The sequence below is a fragment of the Dipodomys merriami genome, unplaced genomic scaffold (assembly GCF_024711535.1).
Source record: "Dipodomys merriami isolate MVZ:Mamm:240054 unplaced genomic scaffold, mDipMer1.0.p SCAF_69, whole genome shotgun sequence".
Taxonomy (NCBI): domain Eukaryota; kingdom Metazoa; phylum Chordata; class Mammalia; order Rodentia; family Heteromyidae; genus Dipodomys; species Dipodomys merriami.
In genome coordinates this window covers 5,523,942-5,537,732 of record NW_027206279.1, presented here as the reverse complement: position 1 = coordinate 5,537,732, position 13,791 = coordinate 5,523,942, and the positions used below count along the sequence as shown (strand labels likewise).

Genomic DNA, 13,791 nt, shown 5'->3' with positions numbered 1-13,791 from the left:
GGTAAAAATAACCAGAACAAAAAAAAAAAGCTGGTGACATGGCTTAAACTGTAGAGCATCTGCTTCGCAAGCATGAGATCCTGAGTTCAAACACCAGTAACACACACACACACACACACACACACACACACACACACACACACAGAAAGAAAGAAGGAAGGAAAGAAGAGAAAATAATTCCACTTAAAACAGGATATCTAGAGGAAGAAAAGCCTAGCAAAAGAAACATAAGATTTCTATGTTAAAAATTATGAAGCCAGCCCGGTGCCGGTGGCTCACACCTGTAATCCTAGCTACTCAGGAGGCTGAGATCTGAGGATCATGGTCAAAGCCAGCCCAGGCAGAAAGTGTGAGACTCTTATCTCCAATAAATCACCAGAAAACCGGAAGTGGCGCTGTGGCTCAAGTGGTAAAGTACTAGTCTTGAGCTGAAGAGCGGAGGGACAGTGCCCAGGCCCAGAGTTCAAGCCCCATGACCAAAAAAAAAAATTAAAAAAACTATATATATATATATATATATATATATATATATATATATATATATATGAAGTATTATTGAAGGAAAAGAAAGAAGGTGTAAACAAATGGAAAAACATCCCATGTGTGTAGACTGGAAGATACCTGAAGCTGGCAAACCCTCCTGATTGCTTTCCAAAGCCAATACAATTTCTATCAAACCCTAGTTTACTTTGTCTTGCTGGTAGTAACTAATTCTTCTGCACCCAGGATAGCCCAAACAGTCCTGAAAAAGAAGAGCAAACCTTGGAACAGTACTTCTTCATTCAAGACTTATTTGCACAGCTGCAGGAAACTAACTCACAGAAGGACAGACAGATCAGTGGTGTATAGCTGAGAGCCAAAAATAAAAACCACACGTTCATGGGTGAATTATTTTTCTTTTTGGCAGTCTTGGGATTTGAACTTGGGGCCTCATGCTTGCTGGGCAGGAGCTCTACCATTGAGGCACGTTCCCCCAATCATGGTGTGTGGAGTCTGGAGAAGGGTGTCCAGACCATTCACAAAAATTGTTTTTTCGACAGATAATGCTCAGATTACTGGATATTCACATGCTAAAAGATTAGGGTGTTAATGGGGATGGGATTGCTTTATAGACTGGTGAAATGTTCTAGATTGGATAGAACCTAGAATGTTTTACAGAAAGCACTCCTTAAAAGAGTTAGTTTTAAGCTGGACACCACTGGCTCATGCCTATAATCCTCGCTACTCAGGAGACTGAGATCTGAGGGTTATGGTTTGAAGCCAGCCCGGACAGGAAAGTCTGTGAGACTTATCTCCAAAAACTAATCAGAAAAAGCTGGAAGTGGTGCTGTGGCTCAAGTGGTAGAGCGCTAGCCTTGAGCACAGAGAGGCTCAGGGACAGCGCCCAGGCCCAGACTGGCAAAAAAAAAAAAAAAGTTTTGTGGCTTATGATTCATAGATCAGTAGAAACTTGGGGTACAGTTGAGCAGTAGAGCACTTGCCCAGCATGGGCAGGGCTCTAAGCTTGGTCACCAGTACTGGAAAAAAGAAAAGAAAAGGAAAAGACCAACAAACAAAAATAACCAGTCTTCCATCACTACACAAACCTATAATTTACTTAATTCCTGTTATTCTGCAATTAGTGCTGGTTGAGTAGTTGGTGCATGTGTGTGCAATAATTTAAAATAAAAAATGAATGCGAGAAAGAAGACAAAGTGAAAATAAGCTGAAGGAACACAGGGAAGAGGAAGTAAAAGGCAGCCGCAGGCTGCGGGCAGCCACCCGGCAGTCCTGTGGCTTTCTCCTGTGTGGATTTGCCCTTGTATAAACATGTCCATCTTTTGTGTGTATGTGTGCTTGCCCTGGGGCTTGAGCTCAGGGCTGGGCTCTGTCCCTAAGCTTTTGTGCTCAAGGCTAGCACTCTACCAATTGAGCCACAGCGCCACTTTAGCTTTTTGCTGTTTAACTGGAGATAAGAATCTCACCGACTTTCCTGCTTGGGCTGGGTTTCAAACTGGGCTCCTCAGATCTCAGCCTTCTGAGTAGCTAGGATTACAGGCTTGAGCCACTGTGGTGTCTGGCTTCGTGTTCCATTATTCTTAGCACTCAGGTTAGAAAGGGCACAGTGAACATGATCTTATAATGAAGGTGATTGTGCCTTAAGACTTTAAATAGCATTTAATGGGGCAAAGAGGACGGGCCCCACCTGCAAGAAACAGCCAGCCCAGGGGTGGGCTGGGAGGATAGAAGGACCCGGGACCAGGAGAAGCCCCTCCAGGTATGGTTTGGACAAGACAAGAGCGAGAGGCCGCTGCTTGGGACTCCTGCCTCCTGCATTTCATGTTAATGTTCCTTTCTGCTAGAAGGAGCCGGCGGTGCTCAAGAAGGGATCCAAAGCGCCTGCCGCTGCCGAGGCTCAGGAGGATGTGGGCACCTTGTCTAGAAAGAACGCAAACTTGCAGCCGTGCCCAAAGAACTGCTTGGTGAATTTGAAGACATTACGAAGTGTGGGAAAGGATCGGAAAATTGGAAGCAGGCAAATGTCTTCATTTTCCAAAAAGGGAAGGGGGGCGGGTTCCAAATAGGAACAAAAGCCTACTTCATTCCCTTAAAGCTGCCATGAAAGAGTGGAGGGACTCACAGGAGGCAGTCTGGTACCTCCCCCTCCCCCCTCCTCCCCGCACCCCTCCCTCCCCGGCGGGTCATGGGGCTTGAGCACTGTCCCTGATCGGTTTTTTGCTCAAGACGTAGTTATTTTTTATTTTTTATTTTTTTTTCTGCCTGGGCTGGCTTTGAACCACAATCCTCAGATCTCAGCCTCCTGAGTAGCTAGGATGACAGGCGTGAGCCACCGGCGCCCGGCCATAGGTGTTTCTTGAAAGGAATGGCGGGAAAAGTGCACCAGATACATTGAGGTGCCGTAGTATGTTTAGCGTGCTCACTCAGTGCACACCCCGCATGTGCCTGGCACATTTTTTTTCTTTTTTGGATGTAGGTGACCCCACAAGAACAAGGCAGATAAAGGGGAGGGGGGGTCAGCAGCATCAGGTGCTTCTGGGAAAAGAAGCCAGGGTGAGCTTGGCGAGAGCAGGGTGTGAGGGACATGGTGGAGGTGGCAGCGGATGGCAGTGGGTTTGGGAGTGAGCCGGAGGTGAGGCGTCAGATGGAGAAAGTCCTCTGTCCCTGGAGGGAGGCGCCCTGCGGCTTTGATGAAAGATGATCATGACCTCAGCAGAGTTCACAGTGGATGGCAGGGGGGGAGAGAACAGCTGGTGTTTGTCAGCCAAGAGGAGACTGGTTTGAAGCAGGAATTTCGAGAAGAAGGCAGGAGGAAGAGATAGGAAAGTTCACAGTTAGACCCATCTCAACCAACAAGCCAGGTGTGGTGATATATCCATGTCATGCCAGCCAGTCCACACGCATAGCTGGTGGTCCAGGCCTCATGTAAGAGTACAAGACTCTACCTGGAAAAGAACGAAAGCAAAAATGGCTGGGAGGGCTGCTCAAATGGTAGAGCACCTGCCTAGTGAGTGCCAGACCCTGAGTTCTGAAAACCTCAGTTGAAAAAAAAATCAGGCTTATGTATATTTGTGAATGTGCTAGGGCTGGCTTCAAACCAGCATCCTCCAGCTCTCAGCCTCCCGCATAGCGAGGATTACGGGCCTGAGCTACTTTTTGACAAATGGTAGCTCCAGTCCCTCTGAGCTCCTTATACTTTATTTTCCAAATCACCATTTTCTGTTATTGAGAAGAACCTTAAAATTACACTGTTAGGTGCTTCCAAAAATGCCCCATTGAGATCCATTTGTACAGGGCTGAATTGTATCTCTAAATTACATGTCTGCTCTTTCCAAGCAGGAGGCCAGCAGGCTTTGAGATATCTTCTGTATCTCAGAGAGAGAGAGAGAGAGAGTGGTATACGAGCATGTGCTTTCCTCCTACAGAGCCTATGAGGCTTCTAATGACCTTAATTAAGGCCTTTACTCTTTCCTCTTCTACTCTTTAAGAATGTTTGTCGTGTCATGTTTTTGGCTGGCGTTGCTAGGATTGTAAGGGTAGCTACTGAGTTCTTGCATTTTTGTTTTTATCTGGCCATTTGATTTGAAGTTATGATGTCTTTTTTCTTCTTTTTTTGGGGGGTGGGGTGGGTCGTAGGGCTTGAATTCTGGGCCTGTGTACTGTCCCTCAGCTCTTTTTTTTTTTGGGTCCTGTCGTGGGGCCTGAACTCTGGGCCTGGGCGCTGTCCCTCAGCTCTTCAGCTCAAGGCTAGCACTCTACCACTTGAGCCACAGCACCACTTCTGGCTTTTTTTTTCTGCTTCTGTGGTGCTGAGGAATCGAACCCAGGGCCTCATGCATGCAAGGCAAGCGCTCTACCACTGAGCCACCTTCCCAGCCCATGTCCCTCAGGTCTTTAGCTCAAAGCCAGCACTCTATCTTGAATTAGTCAGCTATCAAGCTGGGCTGGCTGTGTGGCTCGAGTGCTAGAGCACTAGCCATGAGTGAAGAGGCTGAGAGAGGTCGAGGCCCTGGGTGCCAGCATTAAAACAAGCAACCAGCCCATCAACTCTCAATCATGAGTGGATGAAAGATTGGAACATAAACAGGGCTGTGACCGGGAGAGGTTGCTTTGTTTCTGGGAATCTTCCTGTCCCTCTCTCCTCTCTCCACCTTTATCAGCAAGGATGGAGGCACACAGGTTCCAAGCCCAGCCCAGCACCAGGGAGTTTGAAAACTGGTCAAAGGTAAAACATTTCAGGGTTTGGGTTCAACAGGCTGATGTCCATTGGCTGAGTAGCCACAGCAGTTTCGAAGATATCATCAGTAAACAAGCAGTCCCAGTGATCACAGTCAATGATTTAACTGAAGACAATGGAACTAAGGTTTCATATCCAAGAAGGCTGAGTGGTTAAATAGAAGTTGAAAAAAAAAGAAAGAAAGAAAAATATATGAAATAGGAATGAAGAACTAAATTGTTTTTTTTTTTCAGTAATTCGAAGCAGATTGAATTTCTGAGGTAGATGAGATATTTAAAGATGTTTTTCTCAGCAGTATTTTGTAATAGCAAGAAAAGGAAGCCACTTTTTTGTTTCTGTTGGTGCTAGAGATTGACCCTAGAGCCTTATACATGCTAAGTATGTGCTATGCCACTGATTGACACTCCTAGCCCCCAGAAATGGAGGTTATTTAAATGCCTGGTAGTTAAAAAGTTCCAACTAAATTGATGCACATTCAGTTTAGAATAATATATAGCTGTCATGCAAGATGGCTCATGTCTATAATCCCAGACTCCCAGGAGGCTGAGATCATGAGGAGGGTGGTTTGAGGCCAGCACTGGCAAAACAGTTTAAAAAGCTTCATCTCAACCAATAAAAACTGGGTGTGGTGGCACAAATCTGTCATCCCAGCTATATGGGAAATGTAAATAGGAGAATCATAGTCCAGGCCAGCAAAGGTAAATCCCAAGATCGTGTGAAAGCACGAAGTGCTCTCAGTTGAACTTCCTGTTATGGTTCTTCATTAGTATAGATTATGATCGTACTAAGCTCCATGTTGAATGTTTGCCTCCCATTCGTGCAGCCAGGTTCAATCCCCACACATGGCAAATAAACAAGCAAACAAACAAACCTTAGCAATACTCAAAGGAAGGAGGTGACAGGATTGAACTAATCCTCTTTTTACCAAGTGTTTGGAGTGTGGCCGAGTAATGAACCCCAGAGTCTGCACAGATGCCAACGTAAGCACATAGGTGTTTCTTTTTTTGTTTTGGTTGTTATTGTTGTGGGTTGTTGGTCGTGGGGCTTGAACTCTGGCCTGGGCGCTGTCCCTCAGCTCTTCAGCTCAAGGCCAGTGCTCTACTACTTGAACCACAGCGCCACTTCCGGTTTTCTGGTGGTTGATTGGAGATGAGAGTCTCAGGGACTTTCCTGTCCGGGCTGGCTTTGAACCGTGATCATCAAATCTCAGCCTCCTGAGTAGCTAGGATGACAGGCTTGAGCTACTGGCGGCCGGCCATAGGTGTTGCTTTAAAGGAATGGTGGGAAAAGTGCACCAGATATGTTGAGATGCCATGGAGTGTCTAGTGCGCTCACTTAGAGAATACCCCGCATGTGTATGTTGGCACAAATGACTCTGAGGGCTCGTGAAAACACTCCTGGAAACACTCCTGTGTCCCTGTGCTGGGGTCTCGTGTCTGCCCCCTCCGCTTCTACCCAGCTGCTCAGAATCCAAACATCTGTTCCTTTTATGCGATGGCTTGGCTGGGCACGCTTGGAGCAGCCAGCAGCCTCCAGCAGGGAGGGAGGTGCGGGAAAGGGAGCGAGGTGGTATCTGTCAAGGACAACATACAGATTGCAACCCAGTTGTCCCTAGCTGTAACATCCTGCACCCCTCACCCCCACCCTCGGCTCATCTCCCCTCCCCCCTCCCCGGGCTGGAGCCTGGGCTTCCCCTCCCCCCCCCAGGCCTGGTTGGGGGGGGCGCTGGGATGGGGCCACACCCTAACAAGCCACCTGACCTGGAACTCAACCTCCAACTGTCGGGGTAGCTCAGCCTCCACCTGCGTGTGGTCAGCTGGATTAACCTGTATTGGCCCTTCCGGCGAGACTAGTGGGAAAGTACCTATCAAGGGTTACTTACTGTGTGACCTTGGGCAGGTTACTCAGACTCTCTGATTCCCATTTTCCCACCTGTAATGTTGTGGGAACCAAATGAAACAACAGTGCATATAGGAGGCTTTGTGCCTTCTCGGAAAATGCCAGATGATGGTACCAGACGTTTTTTCATGAATAGACTTTATTTAGGGAACATCTTTAAGTAGTAGCTCTATTCTACGTCTCCACAGCATCACAGGAACGTAGAAACATTGGGTAAATTTAGTGTTGGCGATGGCATTGATGAAAGATTTAGACTCTAGCCCGCTAAAACCACTCTCATTTTCCATTTTCCACAGAAAGCCTAGGTTTCAGTCTGGGAATGTGGCTCAAGTGATAGAGCACCAGCCTAATAAGGGCCAAGCCCTGAGTTCGAATCCCACTACCACCAAAACAAACACAAAACCAAAAAAAAGAAAAAAGAAAACCTAGAGTGACATCACTTCTCAGAATGACACCAAAATGTTTGACATTTGGTTTCAAACCTTTCCCCTGAAAAGAGGGAAAGCCAGCCAGGGCTTTTAAAAACAAAGAAATAAATTTGGCTGTGGGAGAAGAATCCCCCCCCCCCCGCCCCCGACCCCTTCCCTGGCTGAAGGAGCACCACAGGCAGGGCCAGGATAGGGCTCTGTCCCGGCACCTCTGGGGCCTTACAGGGCCACACACAGATAAATGAGTTCCCTTAAGGGAGGAGGCCTTGAATGGGCATCGGGGTGCTCAGGGTGCTCGGGGTAGAAGGCTGGCTTCTTTCCATGTGTCAGTGGGACTGCAAATGAGAATTGCTGTGCTGAGCAGGGTACCTTCTAGAAAGCCCAGTAAGTCTGCCAGAGGTCTGACTCCCCCTTCACCAGGCTCCTTGCCCTGGAAGAAAAACAGGTCTAGAGTTTAAGCTCTGAATGTCCTCTATCAGCAAACACTCAGGCTGCTGGCTTGCCCTTTTTCTTGGCGGTTCTGTATGCAATTCTAAGGGTTTTGTTGTTGTTGTTTTGGGTTTCTTGTCGGTCATGGGGCTTGAACTCTGGACCTGATTGCCATCCCTGAGCTCTTCAGCTCAAGGCTAGCGCTCTACCACTTGAGCCACAGCACCACTTCTGGTTTTCTGGTGGGTTATTGGAGATAAGAGTCTCCTGTCTTTCCTGCCCAGGCTGGCTTTGAACCATGATCCTCAGATCTCAGTCTCCTGAGTAGCTAGGATTAGAGGCGTGAGCCACCAGCGCCCGGCTCAATTCTAGGTTTTTTAAGGGAAGAGATGGAAAGCGCATCCTGGCGGCCGCTTGCTGGCCTCTTGCTGGTGACAGGAGGCTCAGTGCCCTTTCTTCTCTCCCTCCTACCAGGTACTTACTGGAGCAAGACTTCCCAGGCATGAGGATTGGCCCTGAGCCCACCACCGACTCCTTCATCGCCGTCATGTACGGGGAGACCGAGGGCAGCACCCCCGGGAATGCTCTTGTCGTGGACCCTAAAAAGCCATTTCGGAAGCTGAGTCGCTTTGGAAACGCATTCCTGAATCGGTAAGGACCGGCCGTCGCTCACTGTGGGTAAACCTGCGCTTGGTATTTATAAAAATCTAAACAGTGGTCTGTTGTAGAAGGGAGAAATCAGAGGACCTGCTGATCACATTTAAATAGTCGGTCACCCTTACCGATCGATGCCCTCACGGCGTGGAAGTTTTCCACATGACATCATCCCGCTTGCCAAGTTTTGCTTTTGTTTCCTGTGCTTCTAGAGTCGCAGCCAGAAAAGCCTGTTCCTGGACCCGAAGAACGAACATTGTTACCACATCCAAGCTTGCTCTTTGAACCCTTCCCTATCCCTCCCCTCCACCCGCCACTTCCCCCTATTGTGAGTCTTGCTTCGGAGATTGGGGGTGTAGCCCCGGTGGAGGGGTGCAGAGCTGGGGGAGCAGCCGGAGCCCAGGGAAAGGAAGTCAAATTGGCACTGAGGCGCAGCAGGAGAGTTGAGCTACACTTCTTCTTTCTAGATGTTTCCAAAAATAGGAATGGATGATCCTGCGGTCTGCTGCCAGTCCAGAGGCTCAGGTTCCTCATTGTGCAATGCCCCTCCCCCGCCCCCACACACTGGGGGCGTCATTGTGGGGGACAGCAGTACCTGTGCTGCCTATGCAAAGCCACACTCTGGAGGGGCCCAGCTGAGTGGGAGATGAGCAGAGGGGGTCACAGAGGGGTCCGGCTTGCCATTAACAGTGACAGGCAGGACACACGTAGAGCCCCTCGCCCCTGAAATCCAGAGCTGTGAGAGAACCTAGCAATCCAAGGCTGAGAGAAAGTGAGGGGAGAATCTCCCCGATACAAGCCTCCCGGGGAGCCCTGGCCCCCAGGCAAGGCAGCCAGCCTAGAAGGTTCTAGAAGCTTTGGAAAGCAAAAGGCCGGTGTGTGTGTGTGTGTGTGTGTGTGTGTGTGTGTGTGTGTGTGTGTGTGTGTGTGTGTGTGTGTGTGTGTGTGTGTGTGTGTGTGTGTGTGTGTGTGTGTGTGTGTGTGTGTGTGTGTGTGTGTGTGTGTGTGTGTGTGTGTGTGTCCTGCCCCGAAGGCTGTTCTAGAATCCTCCTAAGATTTCATTAGCAACACTGGTAGTCTTTGTCAGGTGACAAAGGCTGACAGGAGAAAAAAAAAAAGACTGCCACTTTTCTCCAGTACTCATTTCGTGAAGCCTTAATTCACAAGGGAAAGCGGGAAGAATGGGTATTGGCTTGTTCCACTGTCATCATGAGAACAGTTTGTTAGTCCAGCGCTAACGGCTCACGCCTGTAATCCTACCTACTACTCAGGAGGCTGAGATCTGAGGATGGGAGTTCAAAGGCAGCCCCCGGCAGAACAATCCATGAGACCCTTCTCTTCAGCTAACCAGTAAAAAGTTGGATCTGGAGCTGTGGCACAAATGGTAGAATGCCAGCCTTGAAGGAAAGAGCCAAGCAAGAGCTCTCTCACGCCTTGAGTTCAAGCCTCAGCACCGCTGCTGATGTAAAATACATAATAACATTGGTTGTATTTCTTTTTTAAATATCAAATTCATAGCAGTTAAGTGTAGAAAGCAAGGCTTCAGGAAGGCCTCTGAGTGGCAAACTTCATGACCTCAAAACCTAAAACTCCCTGTGAACAGTAATCCATGTGCTGCGCATGAATTATTGAGTCCATAGCAACATTTAGAAAATCATAGCAGAGAGTGGCCCGCCATTTCCCCTGTGTCAGAACCTGTCCCAGACTTCACTTGTGCATTAGATACAGAAAGCTTGGGCAGCCGGCTTTGCATCATCGGCACGTTTACCCAAGGTAGAGAGGAGGCGTTAGTGCACAGAGAGGTTGCTATACTTCCCCTGGGCTGCCTGGCCTAAGAGGCAGCGCGGGCGTTGGAGCCCTGTTCAGCAGCCGCTGCGTCCCGCGAGGGACCACATGGCTGAGCTGCGAGTATGGTATTTGGACCGAGTCCTCGCCTGCTTGCGCCCACTGGATTTTAAGACTGTGCTCTTAGGACAGCCCCTCAGCAAAGGTGAAGGCGAGGTCGCTGACTGCACCCCAAGTTCAGTTCACGATACAGTGGCTGAGGCACAGATGAGAACACCAGAAGAGTCCCTCGGAAGGAGGCTGGCCCAGGACTAGGAGTCTGCCTAGCCAACGCTCCCTGACCCCTGCCCTGCTGGCCATGCGCATGTGAGGCGTCCCGTGCAAATCCGCTGTGGGGCAGGGCTGCTGCCGGGAAAGTGGCACTGTATGGAGGTGGTTGTAGGAGCCCTGGGGGAGCACCAGCAGGGCTACAAAGGTCAGAACCTCTTTTTACCTGGCGTGCTCTTCTGGGAACAAGGTGGAAGTGCTCAGGGACAACAACCAGGCCCCAAGTTCAAGCCCCGATACCAGCACAAAAAGAAAGAAGAAAGCCAGTTCCCTTCTGTGGAGCGCTTTCGCGCTTTCCCCGTGTCATGGTGACCTGGTCTTGCTAAGTGTTGACTGGGCATTTTCTACTAAGAGCATTTGTCCTAGAGGTCAGGAGGGAGCACATGCCTGTGAGCCCGGCATGCGGGAGGCAGAGGGAAGATTGCCGGCTGAGGCTGAGGGGCTAAAAGTTTGAGATCCTCCCCGAAAAACAAGCTAAAGCCAAAAAGCAAAAGGCCTCGGGTGTGGCTCAAGGGGTGAGGTCCTGAGTTCAAGCCTGGTACCAGCAGATCAAACCCCAAATTGCCAGGTGAGACCCAGAGAGTGACAGCACCAAGATAATTAGGGGAGCCTGGGTCCAGGCTCCATGGCTGCTTGGTTTGTTTTTGTTTTTATGCTGGTCTTGAGGCTTGAACTCATGGCCTGGATGATGTCCTGGAGCTTCTGTTGCTCAAGGGTAATGCTCTACCACTTGAGCCACAGCGCCACTTCCAGCTTTTTTTGATCATTTATTGGAGATAAGAGTCTCATAGACTGTGCTGTCTGGGCTGGCTTTGAACCGCCATCCCCGGCTCTGAGCCTCAGCTCCCTGAGTAGCGAGGATGACAGGCGTGAGCCACCGGGACCCAGCAACACAGCTAGTTGTTAGTTTGTTTTTTGTCAGTTGTGGGGTTTGAACTCAAGGTCTGGGCATGAGCCGCCAGCGCCCAGCTCCATGGCTACTTCCTAAGGGACTAACAGGCCTCAGTGGTGCATTTCTGAGCTGTGAAGATGAATTTCCAAAAACGACAAGGCACCAGAACAATAGAAGCGGGGGGGGGGGGGGGTCGGGTGTGGAGCACACGCCGCAGGGTGGAAATGGTTTGGCGGGACGTCACTGCCTTGGGAAGCGGATCCGCCGGCCGCTTGTGCTGGCGCAGCGCCAGGCACCAAGGTTAAGCCATCACGCTTGTCAGGAGGCTGTCTGTCACCTCGCGAGGTCTGGATGGCATCCACGGCACCCGGCCCTGGGGCCCGGCGTGCCAAGTGTACTGGGTCTGTCCAAGAGAGGACAGACACTCCACACCCCTGAGGTGTGCTTTTTTTGGTCAGTTGTGGGGCTTGAACTCAAGGCCTGGGTGCTGTCCCTCAGCTCTTGTTGCTCAAGGCGAGCGCTCTACCATTTTGAGCCACAGCACGACTTCCAGTTTTCTGGTGTTTAATTGGAGATGAGAGTCTCACGGGCTTTCCTGCTTGGGGCTGGCTTCAAGCCTCGATCCTCAGATCTCAGCCTCCTGAATAGCTGGGCTGACTGGCGTGAGCGCCCGGCGCTCAGCTTGCAGTTTGCTTTTGAGTGGCCTGTCCCCGCCCCATGTGGTTTCTTCATGGAATGAGGTCCAGTTCTGTACACAGGACCCCAGCCCCCCCCACCCTGGCCATCTCTGGGCTCTTCTCCTTTCTGGTGTCTTGGTAGGGCAGGGTGTTGCCGGCTCACCCCACTTCTTGCTGTGAGGCTCCCACACTTGCTCCGCACCGCATCCCGAGGCCTGGGAGCCGTTGAAATGCGGTTTCTCTGTGTGCCGCGAGAGCGCAGAGCGTGAGGTTTGAATCTTCCCTGTCTCACACTTGCTAGGGGTTTAGTGTGGTCCCATGTGCAGTCTGGGGTGTTAGAGGACGTCAGCCTCCCCATGGGAAGGGGTTGTGTGAAATAGTTTGGTGCATGTGCACTGCGCTCAGCTTTGCCAGATGTGGAGGGCGGGCTGGCAGTGCCGCGAGCTCCGCCCCTCCCCCAGTTCTAGACAGCTGACCTCAGGGACAGCGCTGGGGACCCCTGTGTGCTCTCCTCCTGAGATCCATTCTCCTGCCACTGGGCAGAGGGGTTTGGGGTGTACGGGGAGCAGAAGAGCAACAATGAGGAACTTCTCTTGAGTTCTCTGGTTTTTTGGTGGTGATGGGATTTGAAGTGAAAGTTCCACACTGGTAGGCGTAGGCGAGCCCTCTGCCGCTTGACCTATACCCCTAGCCTTTTTGTCTTAGTTTATTTTTCAGATAGGATCTCATACTTTTTGCCTGGGATCCATCAGCCTCAGACCAAAAGCATCTCTCTTACTTTCACCTCCTGAGTAGTTGGAATTATAGGTGCATGCTACCACTCCAGCTTGTGTTTTCAGATCGGGGTCTTGTAAACTTTTTGCTTGGACCACAGTCCTCCTGAGCTGATCTCTGCCTTCCTCCCCGGTGGTTGGGATTACACGGTGAGCTGTCGCACCAGCTCGATCCCCTCTATTTAACATTCCAACGCTCTTTAACTGCATGGATTGAATTGTGTTCACCCACCACCATGTAGGTTAGAGCGCAGCCTCAGCCTGCCAGGCATTATGCGCGACCTGGAGATGCCACAGCTGTTTGTGCTGCTGGCTTCTCCCGCTGCCCAAGGACCCCATTCGCTTTTCCTCCATCTTTCCAGCTGAGCCAGGAACACAAGAAGAACATGCGACAGCCTGGTCCTAAGCGCCTTCAAAGATGATTGTTGTGAAATGGCAGCAGTGGCACCTCAGCCCCTGCCCCCCCTCCCCTGCCCCCCGTGCCCCCTCTCCCCACCACTGGAGGAAGGAGTGATGTTTCTGCGGATCTTCCCACGCAGAGTCAGAAGCTGCCACTAATAAAACAGGAAGAGGGGAGGCACTCTTGTTTCCTCCCGAGTCAGCCAGGCGGGGCCCGGCGGCTTGCCCCGTTCACAGGAGGGATTCTGAAGCCCATGCCAGCTGTGGGCCAGCCAGCTCAGGAAACTGAGGCTCAGAAGGGTGGAAACACACCCTTATCCCGGGTGCACAGAATGTTCTCGGCCGAGGCTGAGCGGGACCCAAACCCAGGTTTGCTGATGTATAGACAGGCCCAGGCAGCTGAGTGCACGCACCGCAGGACGGCCTCCAGCCCCACCAGGTCCCCTGCCCTGCCCTCTCACCTGCTCCCCAGACACCCCTAGACCTCAAGGCCCACAAGCCGTGACGGTCCCTAACCAGGCCTGAAGCCACGGGAGGTGCTGAGCTGGGCTCTGAGGCGTCAACTGGAGGCCCCAGGGCCTCAAGCTCTCTTGGGCAGGACAGGACAGGGGTTCAGAGGACTCTGGCCCTCTGGGGTGGTGTACCCCAAAGGAAATGTGGGACTCCATGGCAGAAAATCAAGGTGCTTGGTGTAGGAACACAGGCTCACTGGTTTCTGAGTCAGGCTGACCTGAACTCAGCACCGCGTGACTCTGAGCTAGTTACTTAACTTCTCTGAGGCTAACAGGAGGAT

At 50.9% G+C, this 13,791-nt stretch overlaps 1 protein-coding gene across 2 annotated transcripts in view; it reads left to right on the top strand.

Annotated features, from left to right (window-relative positions):
* Positions 1-13,791, top strand: part of Ehd4 (EH domain containing 4) — a 54,062-nt gene that overhangs the window by 3,706 nt on the left and 36,565 nt on the right. For both annotated transcript variants that reach the window (XM_070005859.1, XM_070005860.1), the window contains exon 2: positions 7,966-8,142. In XM_070005859.1, coding sequence (XP_069861960.1) covers positions 7,966-8,142 — 177 coding nt within the window. The remainder of the gene's footprint in view (positions 1-7,965; positions 8,143-13,791) is intronic.